The 21,604-nt window shown below is 52.1% G+C and overlaps 2 protein-coding genes across 29 annotated transcripts in view; both read right to left on the bottom strand.

Annotated features, from left to right (window-relative positions):
- TPGS2 (tubulin polyglutamylase complex subunit 2) overlaps nucleotides 1-21,604 on the bottom strand; it is an 821,754-nt gene that overhangs the window by 708,336 nt on the left and 91,814 nt on the right. The window lies entirely within an intron of this gene.
- The window catches only part of CELF4 (CUGBP Elav-like family member 4), a 320,949-nt gene that overhangs the window by 254,259 nt on the left and 45,086 nt on the right, over nucleotides 1-21,604 (bottom strand). The window contains exon 2 of one of the 28 annotated variants that reach the window (XM_050767285.1): nucleotides 19,340-21,026. The exons of the other annotated variants lie outside the window; for them this stretch is intronic. Within the exon in view, the coding sequence (XP_050623242.1) occupies nucleotides 20,437-21,026 (590 nt within the window). The 3' untranslated portion in view covers nucleotides 19,340-20,436. Of the gene's footprint in view, nucleotides 1-19,339; nucleotides 21,027-21,604 lie in introns of those variants that run through there. 28 annotated transcript variants of the gene reach the window in all.

The raw sequence follows: 21,604 nt of genomic DNA, 5'->3' as shown, positions 1-21,604 counted from the left end.
CTATATTCTCTCTTGTCCACCTATTTAATTTTCCCCCGACCACTCCAGACTGCACCGTTTTTCCCATCCCTACACAGTGGTAACATGGGACCTTGAGGTTCCTGTCACCAGCCAGCTGGTGACTCTGAGGAAGCCATCCAACCCCTGTGGTCTGATTGCTGCCATCCACAGGGTGTCTGGAGTCCTGGGAGAGGGTTGCACCTGGCCTGGGAGGGAGGTGGGTCTGACTGTGACAGTAGCCTCTGCTTTCTTCTGGGAGCCCTGGGGTAGTTTACAGAGTCTCTTCCAGAATCTGAGAAATGGGGATAATGAAACTCACCTGCTGGGGTCCTGGGTGCCCAATAGAGTACCTGGGATATAACTAATGGGGGGTATTACTCTTGTTGTTGTTGTCAGTAGTAATAGTTGTGATCCTTAAATTCCCTACAGAGTGAAAAATGGCTTTGGCCTTCATACTGTCTGTTGTCTGCTTCCCTTTGTAGGACCTGTGTGTGTGTTCCTTGGTTATAACCACACACGTACACACTCATAGGGGACAGGGACCTCCTTGCACTTCCTGTACAGCACAGGCCAGCGCGTGTGGGGGCTCAGAGCGAATGATGGTTTGCTTGAAGAGTCTAGGATACTGGTGTGTTTTGTTTCCCTTGTGTGCGTGTGTGTCTAAGATGCTAATGACAGGAGGTGGTAATGAGCTGGCAGGGGCCTAGGTGACAAAGAGCTGGCTTCATGCATCCCCAAAGAGGTACCTCAGTTTCAATTGTTTCTTTTGTGAGAGGAATTGTCAAGACCTGGGAATGTGGGCTGGGGAGGGCTGGAGAGAGGAAAGCTGGGGCATTGCAGACAAGGTTTATAGGAGGCAGATCTCCATACAGGAGCAGAACAGGGTCCTGGCAGCACTGAGATGGAACAGCCTGGGAGGGACGGGGAGCCCCAAGAGGATGGCAGGTCCCTCGTGGGAAGGGAAGGAATGTGGATTGAGCACTCTCATCCGTGTTACCTGTTGACTTCTCAAGCAGACCCTGTGAGCTCTGCAATGGCGGGGCCGGCTCCCTCTGCATGCCTCTTGTCTGCCCTACTCCTGGCACAGGGCCTGGCATGGGGACTGGAAGCATGGGGTAAGGGATGGTCAATGGTTTGCATGACAGTGCTGACTGGAGGCCTCCAGCAGGTCAACAGGTCTCTCTGGGCTTCAGTTTCCTTTTTTGTAAAGTGGGTTTGATGATCCCTACCTATGAGTCTGTGTCCTCAGCATCCCGCACAGTCCTGGCACCAAGTGGGTCCTTGGCACAGACTCATCAATGAATGAATGAGTGGAAGAGTGGGGAATGGGAAGTACACGTCCCTCTTTTATACACCCAGGAAAGGAGCACGAGTCAATCATCCCAAGACCACATATCTGGTCGGTAAGGTAGCTAGACCTCAGGTGCACCACCGCCTCCTGGGTTGAGTAAGGCTGGGGAGCCCAGTGCCGCCCTGGCAAGGGGAGAGCAAGCCAGACAAACTGTGTAGGAAGCTGACTGTGAGTCAACAGATGGAGGTGTCTCCAAGGCTGTGCACCAAACAGAAGGGAACCGAGAGAACAGATTCATGTGAGGAAGTGTGGGCCGAGTGCAGCCAGTGCCCCTGCCCCTGCCTGGGTGGACAGCGGGCAGCAGCCAGGGCTGGGGAGAGAGGGAGGCACAGGTGCAATGCTCACAAGTGCTACAGCTGTATAGGGCTCTATTCTCTGTCTTCACTGACCTTGAGAGGTCCAGGGATGGGAAGGAGTAGGGCCGAGGAGAGGTGTTGTGGAGACCCAGGCCCCGGCTTAGTGAGCTGTGCCAGGCAGAGCCAGCCTGCAGCCTGACCTAAGCACCTCTTCCGACTCCTGCAGCTGAGTACATCTTGTTTTTGTGCCCTCAGTTTACCCCTTCTCTTGGCCTTCTAGCTCATTTTCTTTAGAACCTTTCTGTGTTTCAGCTAAGCTGAATGTAACCCAGCCCCACTGGGGAGGCTGAGGCAAGAAGGGTGGGGTGGATGGAAAGTCCAGCTGAGGCCTCTCCTGCCTGGAATCTGAGGCTGAGCAGGGGCTCACCCCCAGCTCTACCCTTCTTGTGAGGTGTGGGGCTGATTGCAGAGGCCTTAGTTGTACCAGAAACGTGGGCCATGGCCAAGGAGTCAGGCCAGCTGAGAGCAGAAGTCTAGGACTGGAGTGAGGGAAGGTGGGGGTGGCTGGGATGCAGAACCAGAAGGGGACCCTGGGCACAAAGGCCCCCACAGCATGGCATTGTGACAAGACACTGGGTTGGAAGCTGAACTTAGCTCAGAGGCCAGGATAGGGTCCTTCTGTCAAGTCCCTGGACTTCCAGGGACCCGAGCCACCTTATCTGTAAAATCTCTGCTTAAGTGCAGGTTGATGTGGGAAAGTTCCAGAAAATGAAAGTGGGAAGGATGAATAAGAACTCTGGCTTTTAATCTTGCTTCTACTTGTTCTTCCTTCAGCGGAGGGCCCAGGTGGGACAAGATGGAGCCCCAGCCCCTGGTAGCCCTCTGGGGCCTGCGGGTCTCCATTCCATCATTAAGTGTCTGGGGTGCCTGATAATTGCTCAGCACTGGCCTGGAGAGAGAAGGCAGGGAAAGAGAAGAAGAAAGACCGCCTGACTTCAGGGGCACCCAGCCTGGGGATGGGCCTAGGACAGAGGGACATGGAGGAAGTCAGGTAAGGTGGTGTGTGGTCCAGTAAACAAGCTTCAGACTGTAGAGGCCTGAGGAAGCCATGGACAGAAACAGGGCATCTGGGGAACCTTCCTGTAGGCCGGGCAGGCTGCCTGGGCCTCAATGGAGGTAGGTAGGAAGAAGGAGGAGGGGAAAGCCTTGCAGTGGTTGGAGTGAACAAGTTATGTATGGGGCCCAGAGGGGCAGTGGGCATTTGCAGTCAGCCAATGTGTTCTGTAGAAATGCACTGCAACGTTGACCAGCACGGGCTGCCTCCCACTTTCCTCTCTCCTTCCATTCCTCTCTTTCTCTGTTTTCCCCCATGTCTCACCAATGTTCTGTTCTGGGGAAGCTGGGGCATGAAGGGGGAGGACATGCATGGGGCTAGTGAGAACCAGTAGCCCTCGGCTGAATCACATTTCTGCATCACCCATGGTCTCAGCAGCATGGGCTGCTTCTGCCTCCCACGACCAGGCCCCCCGTGAACCTTGAGCCACTGAGCTGCCCGCTTCGTCTGTGGGTCTAAATATAGCGGTTGAGATGTGCACTCTGGAATTGGATTTGATGTAGCCCTCTGGACTCAAGCTAACTTTTGGGGAGTAGTTTTCTTGGGAGCCTGCCAGTCCAATTCCTCCCTCATGAACACTAATTACCGCACAGACCTTCTCCATGAAATCGGTGCTGAAGCCATTTCCATCCAGGCGGCTCTCCAAGACGAAATTTTTCTACTGGGAACCGACAGCCGCAAATAAACCTACCATCTACTTAGCAACAGAGAGCAAGAGCGGGAGGGAGGAAGGAAGGGGGGGCAGGGAGAGTGGGAGGGAGAAAGGAGAGGGAGGGCTCCGCTTCTTTTCTTCCTCCTGTTCTTTATTTTTCAAAAAGGATGTAATCATCTCTCACCGGGAAGGTGGTACAGGGCATCTCACGAGACAGGACAGTGGCCTAGGAGAAAGTCTCAGACCACCAGCAAGGCTAGTATCTGCTCTTGGTGGCCTGAGTGTGGCCAGGGTCCCACTGCACTGTGAGGCACCATTGGGCATCAGAGGCAGACCCCTGCCGGCTCCAGGGTTTCTTCCCTCCTTCCCCTCCCTGATCTCCCTCAAGCCTCTGCAGGTCTGGCCCGTGCCCAGCTCCCTGTCTCACCTCACTAAGGATGGGCCCCATCCCTCTCTCTGCCTGGTGAATTCCCACCAATCAGCCAAGGCCTCGGTAACATCTCACCTCGTCCAGGCAGCCCTCCCAAGCCCTCTAGGTAGTACTGATTCCCTCCATTCTCAACTCTAGAGGCTTGTGCCAGGCACCCAGTGCTGGAGTTGGCTCTGTTTCCTTGCTTCCTAATTGAGCCTTTGCATTAGCTGCCCAGAGAAGGGTGGGCACTAGAGGGACAGAGCCTCACAGGACCAGGTCCAGTGGGTGCATCATCACACATCTGTGGGCAGATGCCATTTCCTCCATGGTGCGGAGGATACTCATGAGGCACAGAGGAGTCAGATGGAAGGCTCATGGTCACTCACTATCTAGCAGGAGGCAGGGCTTGAACTTAAACACATGTGTATGTGTCTAAAGGCCAGATACTGCCCTTTCTCTCCCCTGGCCTCCCCTGGGATGGTTCTGGGGCAGTGCCTGCTTCTTTCCCACCTATTTGCCTCAAAGGTGAGCCCAGGGCTCTGCACTCAGCCCCTGTTCCAGGAGCACTTGCAGCCAAAGAATAGGAGAATATATTTTCCCATGAAGTTTACCAAGGTTGAGGGTAGACTTGGCAAGCTCTTATGACCCCTGGCCATTTGCCAGGTCCTGGGCACTCCAGCCAACAAAGCCCAAGTGGTGCCCAGAGTCTGCTATCAAGTCATGAGTGCTGTCTCAACCTTGCCCAGTCAGCAGAAGAGCTACTCCCTCCCTTGGAAGAACCCCTTTCACATCGTGTGCCTACCTGTGTGCCCAGGGACACTCCAAGCCAAGGCCCCAGCTCACAAGTCACCTCCCCAGAATACTTAGCATCTGTTTTCTGAGACTCATGTGTGGAGGACAGGGCATTCTCAGAAAAGTCACTAAAAGGAGTGCTAGTGCCACTTCTGCCACCAAGGCTTGATGAATCTCTTTGCTTCTCTGGGTCTCAGTTTTCCCTTCCATCAAATGGGCATGCTGATTCCTGCCCTAGTTGCCTTACGTGGGTGGGTGGTGCTGGCTTGAAATGAGATGGCATCAGGGAGTACTGAGAGCCACTTGAATGTCAGGTAGTCTCCTTCAAGGTCCCTGTTACATTTACTCTGCTTCATGTTCTTCCAAGACCCCCCTGACCCCATCTGGAGTGGGTAAGTAAGGCTGGGGCTCATTTGTCCTCTCCAGTAAGAAGTAACCAGACTCAGGGCCAAGAGAGTGGCTTCCAGAGAGCCCCTTCTGGGGCCAGGAGAGGATGGGAGTTCCTGGAAGAGCTTTCTCTTAGAAGAGACCTGGGCTGGAAATCATGAACATGGGTTTTACACTCACAGCTAAGTCACTTTTCTTCTTTGGATGCCTGTGGCCTTATCTATAGGGAAGAATGGAGTTGGATGAGCTGATCTGTGCAGCCTGGCCCCTTCCATTCAGATGGTATGGTTAAGAATGGGGCTTGCGGCCAGGCGCAGTGGCTCATGCCTGTAATCCCAGCACTTTGGGAGGCTGAGGCAGGTGGATCTTCTGAGATCAGGAGGTCAAGATCAGCCTGGCCAACATGGTGAAACCCCGTCTCTACTAAAAATACAAAATTAGCCGGGCGTGGTGGTATGTGCCTCTAATTTGAGCTACTCGGGAGGCTGAGGCAGGAGAATCGCTTGAGTCTGGGAGGCAGAGGTTGCAGTGAGCCAAGATCACGCCACTTCACTCCAGCATGGGCGACAGAGCGAGACTCCATTTCAAAAAACAAAATAAAACAAAACAAAACAAAAAAGATGGGACTTGCACATTGCTTGGCCCAATTTCCTTTTAGCGTGTAATTTGGGGCAGGTTTCTTAGCTGCTTTCCTCATCTGTAAAATAGGAGTCTAGGAGAACTTACTTACCTCCCTAGCTTGCTGAGGGTTAAGTGAGAACACACACGCCTGGTGCACAGGCAAGGCTGGCTCTCAGTAATCAGAGAGTACCAGTCACCACCAGCACAATGAAGCACTGCCTTGGGCCAGGGGCGGTGCTCAGCACTGAACACACATTTTCTCACTTAGTCCACTGGCTCTATTTTCATTTTTTGTATGTCTGTGAGAAATATGGAGAGCCCTGAGAGGTGAGGTCAGAGCACTACCTGGAATTATGGATCTAATTTGGCATCTACAGAGTAAGTCTCAGCATCTGGCTGGGGCAAGAGGCTTCTTCACAAAAGAAAAGGGCCTGAGCCACCGACAGTTTGAGGGCCAGTGAGGGTGGTGACCACCAGGCCTGGGCCAGAGCATGGGAAGGCCAAGAGGAGTCCTAGGGCTGGCCACAGTTCATCTTCCTCCAACCGCTGCAGGACACCAAGGCTGAGCCTGAGAAAGGCAGGCGAAGTGCCTTGGGGTTCTCTGGTTAGGAGAAGCAGGGGCAGGGGGCAACTGTCCCAGAGGGAAGTGAGGTCCTCATATGACTGGTGCCTCGCATGGCTGAGGCCAGATTAATGACCAGCTTACATCTGCACAATCCATGGGCCTGGTGACTGGGGCCAGCCAGGCCGATCTGCAGCTTCCAAGAAGCAGTCTGGGCTCCACACTCCCTTTCTTTCAGCAACTTTTCTATTTTCTAGTTTTGCTTCTCCACTTAAGATTCCTGGTTGATCTTCTTTGGAAAAGCTCCAACCTCCCTTCAGCAGAGCTAAGCTGAAAGGGTCACATCCACCATGGGGTCTACCTAGAAGGGAGCATGGGAATGGGCATAACTATCCCGGCTGGAGTTCAGGCACAGTGGGCTTTTGGGAGCCGGAACCTCGGTGGGTCCAGGGCCAGGTGGGGTGATTGTGGAAGCCAAGTCCTTCCTGACTAAGGTGAGTGCCCTTCTGCCGGGGAAATCTTCCCCAGCCTTTTTGTGAACAGAGGACCTCAGTGGCTGGCAGGGCAGCAGGGTGGTTAGAGACATGGGCATGGGCTTTGGCATCAGACAGACCTGAAATCCCATCTGGGCTCTACCACTTCCTGCCTATGTGATGTTGGGGGAGTTCCTTAATTTCTCTAGCCCCACTGCCCAGACTGTACAGGAGGATCGATAGTGTGAACTGTGCCCCAGGCCCGTTGTGACACATGTGAAGCTCCCAGTACACCGCTAGGCCCCACATGTGTCGCTGTTGTGATGCCATTGAGCAGAAGTGTCCTCTGAATTGCCCAGTCCTCCCAGAGCCACACTGGGGCATATCTTTTCTGTGGGACAGGAGGGTGGTGGCCTTGATCTGCGGGCAGGTGCCCCTCCCAGGCCCAGGGAGAGTAGTGGGTAGGAACTGCCATTCAAAGCCTCAGCCCTGGTTTGTTTCTCCCCCCTCCCCTCCCAGCCCCAAAGCCGCCCCCCTGTTCTTTCGGCATTCTCTATTCCTTCTCTCAGGCGGGCGGCTGAGCAGAAAAACAAATCAAAGTTGCCTTCATGTCTTGAAGCCCGCGATGCTCCTGCAAAGCCATCCCTTGCGTCCCATTACCCACCCCAATAACTCTTGTATATGGAGTGTGAAATAATTAGCAGTGGCAAAAATAATTTAGGAAACAAGAAGAAACTAATTGTATAGGCTTGTTTGGGGAAAACACAGCCGACCAAAAAACCCACAGTGTAGGGAGATGTGGACAGACCAGCCAGCTCCCTGCCGGTCAAGCCCATGGGCAATCAAAGGGCCTGCTAATTCTACATCTGCCCCTCCAAGAGGGGGCTGCCCTGTGCTGTTGCCAGGACAAGTGCCCTTATGGGCACAGAGGTGACTTCTCAAGACACATTTACACCCCATCTATGCCATCCCAGGAAGGCAGATGGAGAGGGAGGTTGGGCAACCTGGAAGGGTCTCCTGCGGTCACATGGGCCTGGTGTCCTCTCTGAACTTGAGCTGCAGTCACCCACACGGTCCCCACATCCAGCAGGCCTGGAATGTTCCTCTTCCCTTGCCTGCCTGCCTTTGCCATTCAACTCTCCAGCCCCAACAGACACCCACTGCACATCAGCCCAACGGCAGCAGCACCATTAAATGCAATGCGGCGCTTCCCTGGGAAATGGGGGGAAACGTCGCGCCTTGCGTTTTATGGCTCTTCTAACTTTGAAAAGTTTGTTTCCTCCTTGGGCACTTTTCTGCCTCCTAAGCTCCCTTCCATCCTCCGCCTCATCTGCTCCTCACTTTCCGGGAGCTGGGAGGGGGTCAGGCACCCTCGTTTCCTTGGGCCAGATGAAAAGGAGTGAGGAAACCTGCACATTCTTGAATGGATGGTTTCAGGGGAAGGAAACGAGGGCCAGAGAGATGGGATTGTTGGCCTAAAGTCACAGTTGCCAGGAGGGTGGCTCAGGGTGTGACCCAGGGCTCTCTTTCTGCCCCCTGCTGCTTCTTGCCTTCCCTACCTTGCTGGAGAACTGTCCTGCCCACTCAAGGTGTTCACCATGATCCCAGCTGAGCACCGTGGTCTCATATGCTCCCCTCAGTCACTACTCAAGGCCCAGAGACCCCTGATGGTCATCTGAGCGAGCACTAGGCACAGGTCGGGAGGAGGCCCCTCCCCTTCCCTGCTGCCCCTCACCTTAGATGGGTGCATTTGTGTTTGTCTAGAACTGATTTACTAGGTTGTTATTCGGGACAGACATCTCACCTCTCTCAGTGCAAGCTCTTGTCTGCTATCTCCTCACTCATCTTCTCTGGTCTGATAACCTCCTAATTCATCCCCTGGCCTCCAGTGTCTCTGTTTCAGTCCAGCACAGTGATTGTCCTAAGGCCAGGTTCTGATCTGTCACTTCCTTGCTTTGAAATCCTCCATGACTTCCCATTTCCTCTAAAATCAGCGCACACTTCTCAGGCTTACCTGCTGTGTAATACTGCTCTCTGCTATCCTCCTTAGTCAAGTCTCAGTGTTCAAGGGATCACTTTAAATCTGGCTCCTCCTAGAGAAGGCAGCTGTGAGAGAGCAGACCTGGGTTTATACTCGGCTGCTTGTCCCCTACTTCACTGTTTTCACAGGAATCACATTGGCTCCCACTGTGGCATGGCTGGTTCTCATCTCTCAGACAGATAGCTACCTGCTGAACACCATGACTAGGGGCACAGGGGCCCTCGCATTTAACTTCTGCAAAGAGGCCCCTGTTATGTGCCCACACCTGCCCATCCTCCTGAGTTCTGCCACACTGGTGATCAGCACCCCCGAGCCAGAAACCCAGCAGTTCTACATTCCTCCTGCTTCATCCTCACCTACACCACAGCCATCTCCAAAGTGGATTCCTCCTGTCCACCAGCCCCTGCCCCTGCCCCTGCCCAGGTCCAGACCTCACCATCACTCGCCAAATTTGTGTTTCCTGCAGTTTCCGGGAGCTGTTACCTCCTCTCCACTTTTCCCTGCCGGGCTCCTCTGGGCCTCTCCTTTCTCCCACTTCTTTTCCCTGGCTTGGCTGAAGTCTGGTGCTGAGTTGCTATGGCATTTGAGACAGGCTGGGCTTGATCACTGCGTCTCTAAGGCCAGACTAAGACATTGGAAGCTGTGGGTGCCAGTGGAGATTGGGGTTGGTAAGTGCCAGCAAGGCAGTGGCATGTCTGTATCATCATGTCTGGAATCAGGACACGGGATGAGCCAGGGGAGAGCGTGTGAAGGCAGGATGGTGACTCTCCAGAGGCAGGCCCCTCTGGGCCCATTTGCTGTGCTAATTGCCTGACAGAATTACAGGGCAGGTGTCCAGGTCTTGGGCTGTGGTCTCATCACACGCTCAACAGCTGAGGTCTTTTGCGGAGTGGGGGTTGGGTGGAGAGCTACGGAGATAAGTGTGGAGAGGCACCCCCCTCACCTCCTGCTGGGCTGATGGATGGCACTAGGCATGCATAGGTAGGGCATGCCTATTCTCCAGGCTGACAAATGCCACAGGTGCAGCTGCAGGGGACATGAGCCAGCTGCTCCCATCACATCTCTGTGTGTGCTGCTCAAGGTCATGCTGTGAGCTCAAGTGGTCTGGTGGAGTGGGGGCCTGAAGCCCCCTTGCGGCCATTGGTTGGTCTCCTTAGCTAACCATCCCTTTCTAGCTGGGGAAGCAGGAGGGATGGTGGGGAGGCCTCTTCCCTCTGAGCCAAGCCAGTTCAACTGTGCACGTGCCAACACCAACCCTGAGATCTAGCATCTGTATGCTTGGAGAGAGAAGGCTGATCTCTGCTGTGGCAGTTCAGCTGTCACTAGCGTCACCTCTCTTCTGCTTCAACCTGTTCTTCTGCCTCCTGGGACTTCTGCATATACCACTCCTGCGCTAATGTGGTCTTCCCACCTCAAAGCCCCATCTCGATTGTTCTGGGATGTCATCAGTCTCCCTCCCACTGGCAGGGCTCAAGGGTTCAGCCATCAAAATGGACTCCAGCTTTTCTTTCCCCAACTCACTTGTACAAATATTAATTTAATGGAAGAATGTTATCAACTTTATGTCCCCCTCCTCCAATGAAAAGAAAACAAAGATTAGCACCTGCAACCACTTATCTGTAGTAGAATCTAGAGAATACCATTTTCACATGGAATTTAAATTTAGAATATGTAGGTATTTTGAGTTCTGCAAAAAAGCACCACGAAGCTGGGACATCCAGGCACAGGGTGCCCTACCCATGTGGGAAAACCATGTGTGTGTGGTGAAAAAATCCAGGAATTGGCATCTGAGTTCCTGGCATCTTTCATTTGGTTGACCCAAGACCTGATCTATCTGAACCTCAGCTTTGTCACGGGTAATGAGAATAAAACTGATCAGACAGGGTGCTCCTAGGATTAGTGAGAGCAGGCATTGCATGACGCAGCAGGCACTCAATAAGTATTGAGTTCATCTGACTCAAGGTGGGGACCTTGAGAAAGACAAGTCAGCTAGGACACTGACAAACAATAAGAAGGCATAAGCCATATGATCTAGCAATTCTACTCCTAGGTATATGCCCCAAGGAATTAAAGATGGGTATTCAAACAAATACTTGTACATGCATGTTCTCAGCAACAGTATTCACAAAAGCCTAAAGTAGGAACAGCCTACATTTTCATCAGCTTATGAATGGATAAACAAAATGTGGTATATCCATTCAATGGAACATTAGTCAGCCATCAAAAAGAAGATAATTCTGACATACACTATAATGTGGATGAACGTTGAAATATGCTCAGTGAAAGAAGCCAGACACAAGAGGTCACATATTATTGATTCCATTTATAGGAAACATCCAGAATAAGTAAATCCATGGAGATAGAAGATCAGTGGTTACCAGGGATTGGGAGGAGGTAGGAATGGGGTATAACTGTCTAATGCATATGGAGGTTTCCTTCTAGGGTGATGAATATGTCTCAGAACTGGAGACATGATAGTTGCACAACATAGAGATGGTACTAAATGCCACTGAACTGTACACTCTAACATGGTTAATGTTTAAGAGAAAAGAAGAGTAAAGAAAAGTAAGCATGGGGGAAATGAAAAACTTTACCCTCCCCCGGTCCCACGATATTCCAGCCCAGGATCCTCAGTGCACAGTTCCTCAGTGCATGCCAGGCTTCTCCTTGCTCAACCTGGCCAAATGTTACTTGGACCCAACTGGCCAATCTGCTGCAGGGACCCCAGCCTTCTTCCCCAGAAGCTGGCATTGATCCACTGTGTAGATTTGTCTCCTTGGCACTTGGGTGCCTCAGCTCTCCTGCTCCTCTAGGCTTCCTTAGTGACCCCAGCAGGCTTCCATCAGCCACAGAGGTTTCCCTCACTTCTAGAGGCAGCCCTGTGCAATCCATCTCTGCTCTCTACCCCACCAGGATGGTCTGAAGTCCCATCGTGATCTCCCTGCTTACAGAACGAAACTCGATTTGTCCTTGGCCCTTGCCCTGCCTTCCTACATGCCTGGTGGTCTGAGGGGATGGACTTCATGGTGCCAAAGTTTCTCCTTGTAGAGTGGTTCAGCAGTAACTTCTCTGCCCTGGGCTTCTGCTTTCTCCTATCTTTTAGGGCTTCCTTTGGAAACATCTTCCCTTCCTTCTCCAGGTGCTCCCACTTGGCCGTGCACATGCTCCCCCTTTCACCACATAACGGAAACATCCAGGAAAATGTGTCAACAGTCAGTGTTGACCCAGGGGCTGTGCCCGAGAATGACATTGGAGGTGGCCTTCTGGAGGCAGCTCTGCCTTCCTGGATGGTCTGTTTTCTGTTCCATAGAGTAACTTGTGCAGCCTGTAGGCCATTTCCCAGGGCCACTGTTTGTCACTCATTGCCCCATCTCCTGGTCATCACCATCCCCACCAGAAGGTGCCTTCCTGTGTCGCACATCCCCCAGCAGTGCTCTGTAATGATTTGTTGAAAGACTGAATGATGAATAAATAAAGGGGTGGATGGTCTCTTTCAGGACCTTTCACCAGCCTCTTCCTTCCTTAAAATCCTGGCGTGTTGGAAGCCGCAACCTCGCATATCCTTAGTTACTCACTCATCCATCTTGCCACAGGCAAGCATCAGCTGCCCTCCACAGGCAGGCTCTTTGTTCGGCCATGTGTCCACTGTGGGCTGCCCGCATGAGCATGTGAGCCTTGATGCCTCCGGCAAGCCAAGCTTCCTGGGGCACGGTTGGGTCTCCCCGCATCCGCGTCCCCTGCACAAGACTCTAGCCCATCAAGGTCAGCCCCGAAGGCCTTGACAGTCCCCAGGCTCTCCTCTCAGGCCCAGCTCAGCCCTGGGCCTCCCTCAGGACTTGAATCCTTGTCTCGCTCACCCACACTTCACTCTCCCTTCCTCAAACTCAAGCTGTGACACTCTTGGTCTAATATACCCATTCGACACACTCCTCACACTGCCACTGACTATCCGGGTGTGAATCTCCTCCAGCTGTGAGCGCCATAGGGTGGGAGCCCAGGCTTCTTCATCTCTGCATCCATGGCAGCACTCAGTGCTCAGTCAACATCTCCTGATGGTAAGGAAGGAGGTAGGTGGGATAAGTTGCTGGTTATCCTTTCCCTCATGCTCTCTGCTCTTTTTCTTTCATTCTTTCTTTCTTCTGTTTTATAAAGCTGGAGGGAATACAACTTCAGCATCTCCACCCACTTTATAAATACTTTGACAAATGGTTTCTCTCCTGCCATGCTTACCCCAAGCAGGGGCATCTGTCATTTTGGAAAGCAACTGTTACAGCCCCTCCGACCTTTAATGCAGAGTCAGCGGCTGAGGCTGGGGGTGGGGGTAGAGGAGGGGGCAGCCACGACTGCAGTTCATCAGGCCCAGAATTTAAAAAAAGAAAGAAAGAAAGACAGAAAAAACCCTACACAACTCACAGAGTAATTGCTGTTTCCTTGGCAACAAAGCAGCAGTCTGGGGCCCAGTGTTCCGCTGTCCTTCGCTGGGCTGGGAGGGCCAGGGACAGTTGGGGGGTGGGGGGCGAGAGTGTTTCCCTTCTCCTGTGGCCCTTGGAAGAGGATCTGTCATCCAGTCACTCTTCAGCCACTGTTCTTGTTTTCTGTTGGTCTCTTGGCTGCAGTTCATAATATCCAGGCCAATGTCCATGTGCCGAGCGTGATGGGGCCCTGTCAGCCACCCACCCACCCTCCAAGATGAGTTCCATGGAGCTGCAGCCCCTCTGAAAGCCCAGGCACCATTTAAGGCAGCATTATCTTCTTTCCTCCTCCTCTTTTTCTTCCTCCTGTTCCCTTATTTTCTCTTTCATTTCTCCCTCCTCCTCCGTTTTCCTTCTTTTCCTTTATCTTCCCTTTCTCCTCATGCTTCGTTTTCCTCCTCTTCTTCCTCTTTCTCTTTCTTCTCTTCCTTTTCTTCCTCCTCCATCTCCTGTCCTTCCTTCTTCCATCCTTCATCTTGACACCTTTCTCGTCTTCCTCTTTCTCTTGTTCCTTTTCCTCCTTCTCCTCTTCCTCTTTGTCCTCTTCTTCCTCCTCCTTCTCCATCTCTTTCTTCTCCTCCTCTTCTTTCTTCTATTCTTTATCTTTGACTCCTTTCTCTTTTTCTTCCTCCTCCTCCCCTTTCTCCTTCCCTCCTGCTTTCTCTTTCTTTCCTTCCCTTTAGTCCTTCTACCCTTTCTCATATGCTTTCCTTTCTCCTCTTGTTCTTCTTCCTCATCTTTCTGTTCCTCTTCTTTCTTCTCTCTCCTCCTCCTTCTCCTCTCTGCCCTTGTCTTTCTACAAACACCCTTCTCCTAAGAGCTCTGCGGTGTCGTTGGCCTTCAGGGCCCATGGATGACAGCAGAGAGCTGGGGAATGGAAATTTTGAGGAGTTTGGGGTCTCAGAGGGTGGGAGATGCATGATGGATCTCAGGGGCACAGGAGACCCAGGCAAAAGTGAGAAAAGTGCCTTCTCTAGAGGTTTGGGAGAAGAGGTGAAACCCACAACCTTCCCTAGCACCCACCAACCACCTGGTCCAGTCGTGTGTGGTGCTGCTGCGGGAACTGGGAATGGAACGACAGCCCTTTGTTCCCTGCCTCAATATGGATCGCTTTGTCTTCCAAGGAAAGCTCTGTGGTATCCCCCATTCTAGAAAGCATCCCCCAGTTCTGCCAGCTCTAATGGCCCATCCTTACCCTGCCACATGCAGGACCTTCTCTTTCAATCCATGTCTGTCCTCTGGGAGGTGGGATGGACTCCCAGGCACAGTGTGAGCAAACTGAGAGTTGGCGAAAGCCTCATTCTTACAGGCTCCTCTGTGTCCAGCAGGTGTTCAGCAAATGTGTGTCCATGGATGGGCAGCAATGTGGGTTCCTCTGGTCTGAGCTTTACTTTCCAAAGAGAGAGGCATGGAGAACCACTGGGCAGGGGCACAGACCATTCTTATGGAATGGATTTGATTTCTCCATTCTTCCATTCACTCTAGAGCCTCTTTAGTCTGCACCAACCTTCTCTTTTCTAGCTCTACCTATGAAGCTTCTGTCAAGAATATCTTCTTACTGTTCCTGAGACACACCTGCTCATCACTGCCACATTGTCCATGCTCATACTGGTTCCAGCTCCTGCAATACCCTCCCTAGCACTTTCTGCTTATTTTTATCCAACCTGTACTTTCAGGCCAACCCCCAATGCTCCCTCCTCTATGGAGCCTCCCTGAAGGGTTCATGAACTTCTGCATCCCCCGTCTTGCTCCAGCAGTTCCAGTCCTAACTATCTCTCTTGTGTTGTCCTCTGATTGGTCCATGAGGCCCTAACTTTGTCCTTCTTCCCTTCTGGGTGGTGGCGTGTGTGTGTGTGTGTGTGTGTGTGTGTGTGTGTGTGTGTGTGTGTATACCTCTGACAGAGGCATGGGATGGCAACTTCTGAGGTGATGGCTCTACCAAGTCCAACAAACATAGATGCTCAGGGAAAGTCCCTAGAAATGTGGAGACACAGATCTCTCTGTTCTACTGGCCAGCAGAGCACTGGGTACCTGGTACCTCTTTCTGCATTTCCCCTACCCTGACCCATCTCAAACAACCAGAGGCTCTGATGCTCTCTGGCCCTGGTGTTCAAGGTAATCTGCTCCACTTCTCCCGTTACCTGAGGGGTCCTTGACTAACAGCTGAAAGTATGGCCCTTTTCCCCTCTCTCTCCTAGGATGAGGTCATTACAACAGGAACCAAAGCTTCCTGCAAAAGCAGCACTGTTTTCTGGCCCAGGGTTTTCATGGAATTCATAGGTTAGGACTTCTTCACAGTATGGCATATCACCAGCAAACATTTATTGAACACTTACTGCATGCATGGCTTTGCGCTGGATGCTGATGAGAAGGAAAAGAGTTTCTTCCGAGAGCCTGGTATCTGACCTCAGGGAGCTCAGAGCCCCCTTGAAGAGTGAAGCAGACACAAACAGACAATCGCACGAGGAATTGGAGGAGAGTGAAACCAACCAATTGAGCTCCTTGTCCCAAGCCCAAGGAGCCCTGGGTGACAAACAAACAGCTTGAGAAAAGCAAAGGGAATTAGAATTTTAAAAACCTTCCGGTAGTAATAAAATCTGGGGCATAAAATGGGTTAGGAAATTTATTTTTTCAATATATGATTTTTCCCCCTCTCCTTTGAAAATCCACATATCTATTCTGCTTCAGGTTGGGGCTCCTTTAAACGGGTTTATTAAAAAAATCATTTACTGTGGGCTTTTCAGTTCAACCTTAACTGGACCGGGTGGAAATTAAAAAAAGGATATTTTAAAAATAAATTATATAAATTACAGCCCTAATTATAAAGGAACTTTTAAAAATGTATCCAGGCATTAAAAGAAAATCTTTTTTTAAAAAAATGCCCCATTTCTCTGTTCCGTTGCGGGAACATAATTTAGATACTTTTTAACAAATCCTCATCCTTTGGAAGAAGCGGGCTCTCCAGGCCCATTTGCCTGTGTCTCTTTCTGAGTGCTATTATTATTTGATAACTCTGGGCTTAAATCTGCATGAGAGCCAATTATCTCTCTTTGTCATCAAGCAGGCTTGCTGTTCGGCAGTGGTTTTTATAGTACAGTAAAAGCCTTAAGGAGCCTGGAGGAGGGGGATTTGCAGTTCAGATTACACTGCATCTTGCCTCCCCAAATGCCTTTCCTTATTCCCTTTTCTGTTTTTGCTTTTCATCCCTGCCTGGTGCAACAAGTTTTCCCCTCCTGGCTGCTCTGCAGTGTCTGCCCCTGAGCTTCTCCCCAGCCTGGCTACCGTCTGCCAGTGCTTTCCTTGAGGATCCCATCCTATCAAGGGTCTTTCTATCTTTGGCAGGCCTAGGCTTCCTGAACACAAGTGGTAGGAACTGGCATTTCTTGGCCCACCCTCCAGTAGAGGCCTAAAGCAATGGTCACATTCTGCTTTCTTAACTAGTGGAGGTTGCATCAAGACCATAATGCTGGAGGGAGACAGGCCTCCCTACTCACGGAGCTCACAGCCTGACTGGTACACTGAACAGATCCACCCGAGGGATGGTGTCAAGGGTGGTGGTGGATCCAGTGCCTCAGCAGTGAACTGAAGGATGCTGCCCTCCAGCCAGGGCATGGGGAGCTCTGGGGGCGTGGGCATGGTGTCCTGCTTCTTTTATTTCTCCACTAAGAAGAGCCAGTAAATGCTAACTGGGAAGGACAGATGGAGCTTCGCAGAGGGGCTGGGGAACACTGGCCAGGTTCTGAAAGGCTGGAGTGGGTGGAGGGCAAAGGCAGGAGCCCAGGCTGGATGAGAGTACTTCATCCCAGTGAAAGCAGGATGTGCCTTCTTAATTGTGGCATCCCAGTATCTAGACTGGGCTGGGTACATGGAGGCACTTAACACACTTTGGTGGAGTGAGTGAGTGAATGAATGAATGAATGAATGTGGATGATGAGGGTCTGATGAGTCTGTGGAGAGGCTGGAGATGGATTCAGAGGGTTTAGGGTATTAGACCTTTTCAGTCTCAGATAGCAAACTGCTTTTTCTGGCAAAAAATATTATTTACTGGCTTCCCATCATCCTAATCACAGAGCCCAACATCCCTTCCTGCCCCCTGGTAGACAAGGCCTCGTCCCTGCTCCCTTCTTGGCCCTGGGGCAGGATGTGCACATACCGTTTCCTCTGTTGGGAGGCTCCTCCTCCCGTCCACCTGAACCACCCATCCCACCACTGTTAAGCATCCTTTCCTCTTGTAATTCCTTCTTGACTCCAAACTTCAAGTCAGGGGCCCTGCTAACTCTAGTCCTCACTAACTCTTCTATCCCATGCCAACACTAGCCTGGCTCCTGGCCAGCAAAGGGAGCTTGGGGAAGACAGAGCCCTCGCCCCGGCCACAGACTGACCCTTATCTCCATTTGGGTCTTTCACACAAAATATAAATTACTCTTAATAGTAGTGAGAATTAACTACCAGGACCAGGAATTAACTACTGTGGACCAGGCACTGTGGTCAGCATTTTATGTAATTTATGGCATTATTCCTCAAGCTGAGATGTGGAGACCATGAATGACTTACTCAAGGCTGAACACATACATGTGGCAGAAAGCCAATTCAGAACCCAGGCAGGTCTGGCTCTGAGGCTTTAGCTATTTCCCTTGTGTTGCTGGCTCTGAGGGCCCGGGGCTCGGGGAGGGTGGCTCACCCTCACAGCTGGCATGGGGCGCTGACTCCCAACAGCTGCTCTCCTTAGCTGTGTAGCTCAGCTCTGGGGGCACATGGCTGGGATCTCCTCCCCATTTTAATACTTGACACAACTTCCCTCTCCAAGAAGCTGCATTAGGGCAATAACACAGCCTGTGTTCTCTCTCTCTGCAGACTGGGAAGCCCTGAGAGGCTGCGGGACTGTGCCTTCAACTCTGGGTATCACACTGCCCTCACATACATGAACACGCACATGCATGCCCCATCCCAGCACAGGGATGGATGAGGCAAGTGGCTCTGCAGGCTTCTGCCTTCTACTTAGCACTGAGAGAGCCAGGAATGCTGTGGGGTTGGTCGTTCTCTCCCGATGCCCTGCTTGGAAGACAGGGCTGGCTGAGTGTCCTGTCCCCTCTCCCCACTCAGAGAATGTCCAGAGCTAAGTCTGAGCAAGGGGCCAGCTTTTTCATTTGGGGTTGGGGTACAGGCAGATTCCTGTTGGAGAGCGTTTATTTTACTTTTCAAGTGTGGGTTTTCTGGAAGGTAATGGAAACTGCAAGGTGTTTTGCAAGCAGGCGTTTGGCACATGGTGATATAGTTTCCAGGGTGGCTTTTGGGCAGGGGCAGGGCTGGGTCCTCCAGGAGCTGCCTGTTGGTGCTGAGCTCCATCCGCTACCCTACCACTCAGCCCACTGCTTGGATGGTTCCCTCTGCCACTCTCATCTTATGCTGTCCCGGTTTTAGCACTGAAAGTCAAATGTGTGGGAAGCCCCTCAGTCCCAGGCCAACCAGAACAGTTGGTCACCCCGTGTCTAACACACCTGTCTAACTGTCTCCAGGGCATGGCTCGTCAGTGTGGCTGTGGCACCCTGTCCCCACCTTCTGTTGTCTCCCTCACTGTCAAGTCTGGGAAAGGGCTCCTGGTGGGTGTCTGATGAGGCACAGCTGGGTGACAAAGATGGCTCCAGCTCTGGTTGGGGTGGGCACCTCATGGTGACACCTCACTCTGTGGGACCTCCAAGGGTCAGGGAAGCAGGCACCTTCCATCCTAGGTTTAGGATTCACTGCACTTACACAGGATTCCCCATGGCAGATCACCTGTGTTCCAGAGGCTGTGTAGTTCAGTGTGTGTGTGAGGCAGTTGCATGGTGTGGGGGCACCTATAACTGGGGGTGAGTCTGTAATGGTGCAACAGATGATGTTAGAACAGTGGGGGTCCTCCTCCCTGTCAAGCCTCAAAAGCACAACCACCAGAGCTGGTGGGTGGCACTGGGCCATGGGGAGACCTGACCAGCAAGGCTCCCTCTTTCCTCTGTCCGGGCCACCCAGCCTGAGATATAGGGCTGGTCACTTAGGGAATGCTGTGGCCCCCAGGGGAGGCCCCTTGGGTGACTGCTCCCTGGCTTCTGACTGCTGGCTGGCAGGCAGGCGGGTGGGCGGGCAGGAGCAATATTTCCCCTAAGATAAATGAAGAAGAGTTTCAGCCCTTATTGGATTATAGTTTTTATTGAACTTTATAAATTCCAATTAGCAGACCCCTGGGCAATAAGCGACACACAGCCCGTGGCTCGCTTTATAGCGTGATTATGACCCTGTTTATCCTCCCCTGAACAAGAAGTATTAATGGAAACAAAGGAAAAGGACTCGAAAATATATAAAAACAGATATTGGTGACACAGAGATAAACAGACAGGAGTCAGGGAGAGCAAACAATCTCCAGGCAGGCAAGGCGGAATAGAGAATCAGAGATTCTAAGAACCCATGTGCTCAGAGCCACAGTGAGCTTGGACGTCCTTCTGGCCTCCCTCCCAGGGCACAAAGCCCCCTAGAGTCCTGAAGGCTGCTGGGGCCTGAAGAGCACCCCTCCCATTCCCATGCCCTACCTCAGGCAATCTTGCTGAGGTTGGAGTTTGATTTACTAAGTGCAGAGTCCTGTGTGTATGCTCCCCACACTGGGTAGTCTGCTATCTCCTGAGGCCCTCAGCTCTATAGCTGAACAGCTCCAGGGGTGGCCCAGTGTGGTTCCTTACAGTTTTAGACGTCTTCTTTGTGGTTTAAGAATCTGATGGACACTAACATGCATTGATTCTAGAAAAATGTCCCCATACATGCACATGCATGTATGTACACATGCACGCACAAGTAATTTTGCCCATAGTTACGGGGGTTGTCCAAGCTCTGAAAATTGATCATGCATTCTGCCCCCTCCTCCAGGGGACTGAAAGCATAAGATTAAGAATCCTTGAGTTTGAACTGAACTGAGCAAGATCTGTCTCCCAGGAGCTTCCACCTGGAGTTCCTGAGAGCCCACAGACAGATGGGCAGCCTCCAAGGGCCTGGCCACAGCTGGGAATGCCCCTCCAACCCCACCTGCTTTTCATTTCTTCCTGGACGCTCTGGTTTGCGTTCATCAGCTGTAAATCTCTAACAGCCATGACCCAGAACAGCAGCTGGGAAGAAGCTGTCCCTAGAGAGGTGTGGGGGTGAGCTGGGGGTTCCTGAGCCAGCCAGGTGGGTGGTGGTCATGCTTTCCTGGACTGAAACCCTTGCCCGACTTGCTGCATCTCCCAGGAGAAAGAAGTGTGCTCAAGGATGGCGTGCCCTCCTCACTTTGTCTGGCTTTGTTTGCGCCTTCCTCCCCCTTCTGCAGGTCATCTTTCTTGGAGGCTTCAGTGGAAGATTAAAAAAGAAAAAAAAATTCCTCCTATCAGCATTTTGCCGTTGTACGGAAGCACTAACACAGAAGTACCCGAGGTGGCTTTTGTAGTTTGAACAGGATGAAAAATGCTTCAGGTGTTCGTCAGTCTGCAGCAGTATGTAAATAAGATGCCGAGATCTGTGGGCAGCCAGGAGTACGTCTGGCTGGCTGGGCCCATTAGGAGTCACTGAGGAGCCCCTGCTGCAAGCGTCCCCCACAGTGGCCTGGGCCTTGGCTCGCATATGCTCTGCACCTCTGTGATTGATGGAGCTCGCTGGGCACTGCCTTACTTCAGATAAGCAGTGTGGATTTACATAAACTCTAGTGGTCATGAACTGCCCCAGCCAGGACTTTCCTGATTCCTGTCCTCTGGGAGGGAGTGAGGCAGGGGGCCTGGGCTGGGAAAAGGGACTGGAATGACAGAAGCAGATTCCTGAACTGGCAGACTGGTGGGAGACTAGGGGTTCCTTGTTAAGACCTGGGAAAACTGGAGGGAGAGGGTAGCTGTTGTCACTCAGGCATCAGGACGTCACCACCTTCTCCTTGGGGGAGACTGGGGCTTCCTGAGAGCTTGCATTACCCAAGCAAGGTGGAAAGGCCTAGAGATGAGGGAGGCCATCCCATGCTGCCAGGGCTGCATTCTCTCACCCCAAGCTCGGGGCCCCTAAATTGGCTGAGCCTCACTACTGAAGAATAGGCTGCTCCTTCCCCTGGCCCCAGCTCTGGGGAACAGTGTCTCTTCTCTGCCCATGTGCTGGGCCCTGGGCCTGGCCGGGGGAGCAGGGGTCCAGGCCAGAGGCATAGAAACCAGGCCAGAGTGCAGTGTGCACTTGGCACTTTCCAGAGCAAGTTCCCAGGAAGGCATGAGTTAAATAGGGACTGTCTTCTCCTTCCCATTTCATGAATGTAGAAATGAAGGCCCGGAGAGGCACTGTTTGAGCAAGCTTTGCACTATAGCTGCTCCATTCAAAGAGCAGGTTTTGGAGCTGTGTCTCTGGATTACCACTTGACCCAGCTGGCAGAGGGTAACAGGCTTCAGGTTGCTATATGGAAAAA

Source organism: Macaca thibetana, chromosome 18 (genome assembly GCF_024542745.1).
Source record: "Macaca thibetana thibetana isolate TM-01 chromosome 18, ASM2454274v1, whole genome shotgun sequence".
NCBI classification, from domain to species: Eukaryota; Metazoa; Chordata; class Mammalia; order Primates; family Cercopithecidae; genus Macaca; species Macaca thibetana.
This window is presented reverse-complemented; position numbering and strand designations above follow the sequence as displayed.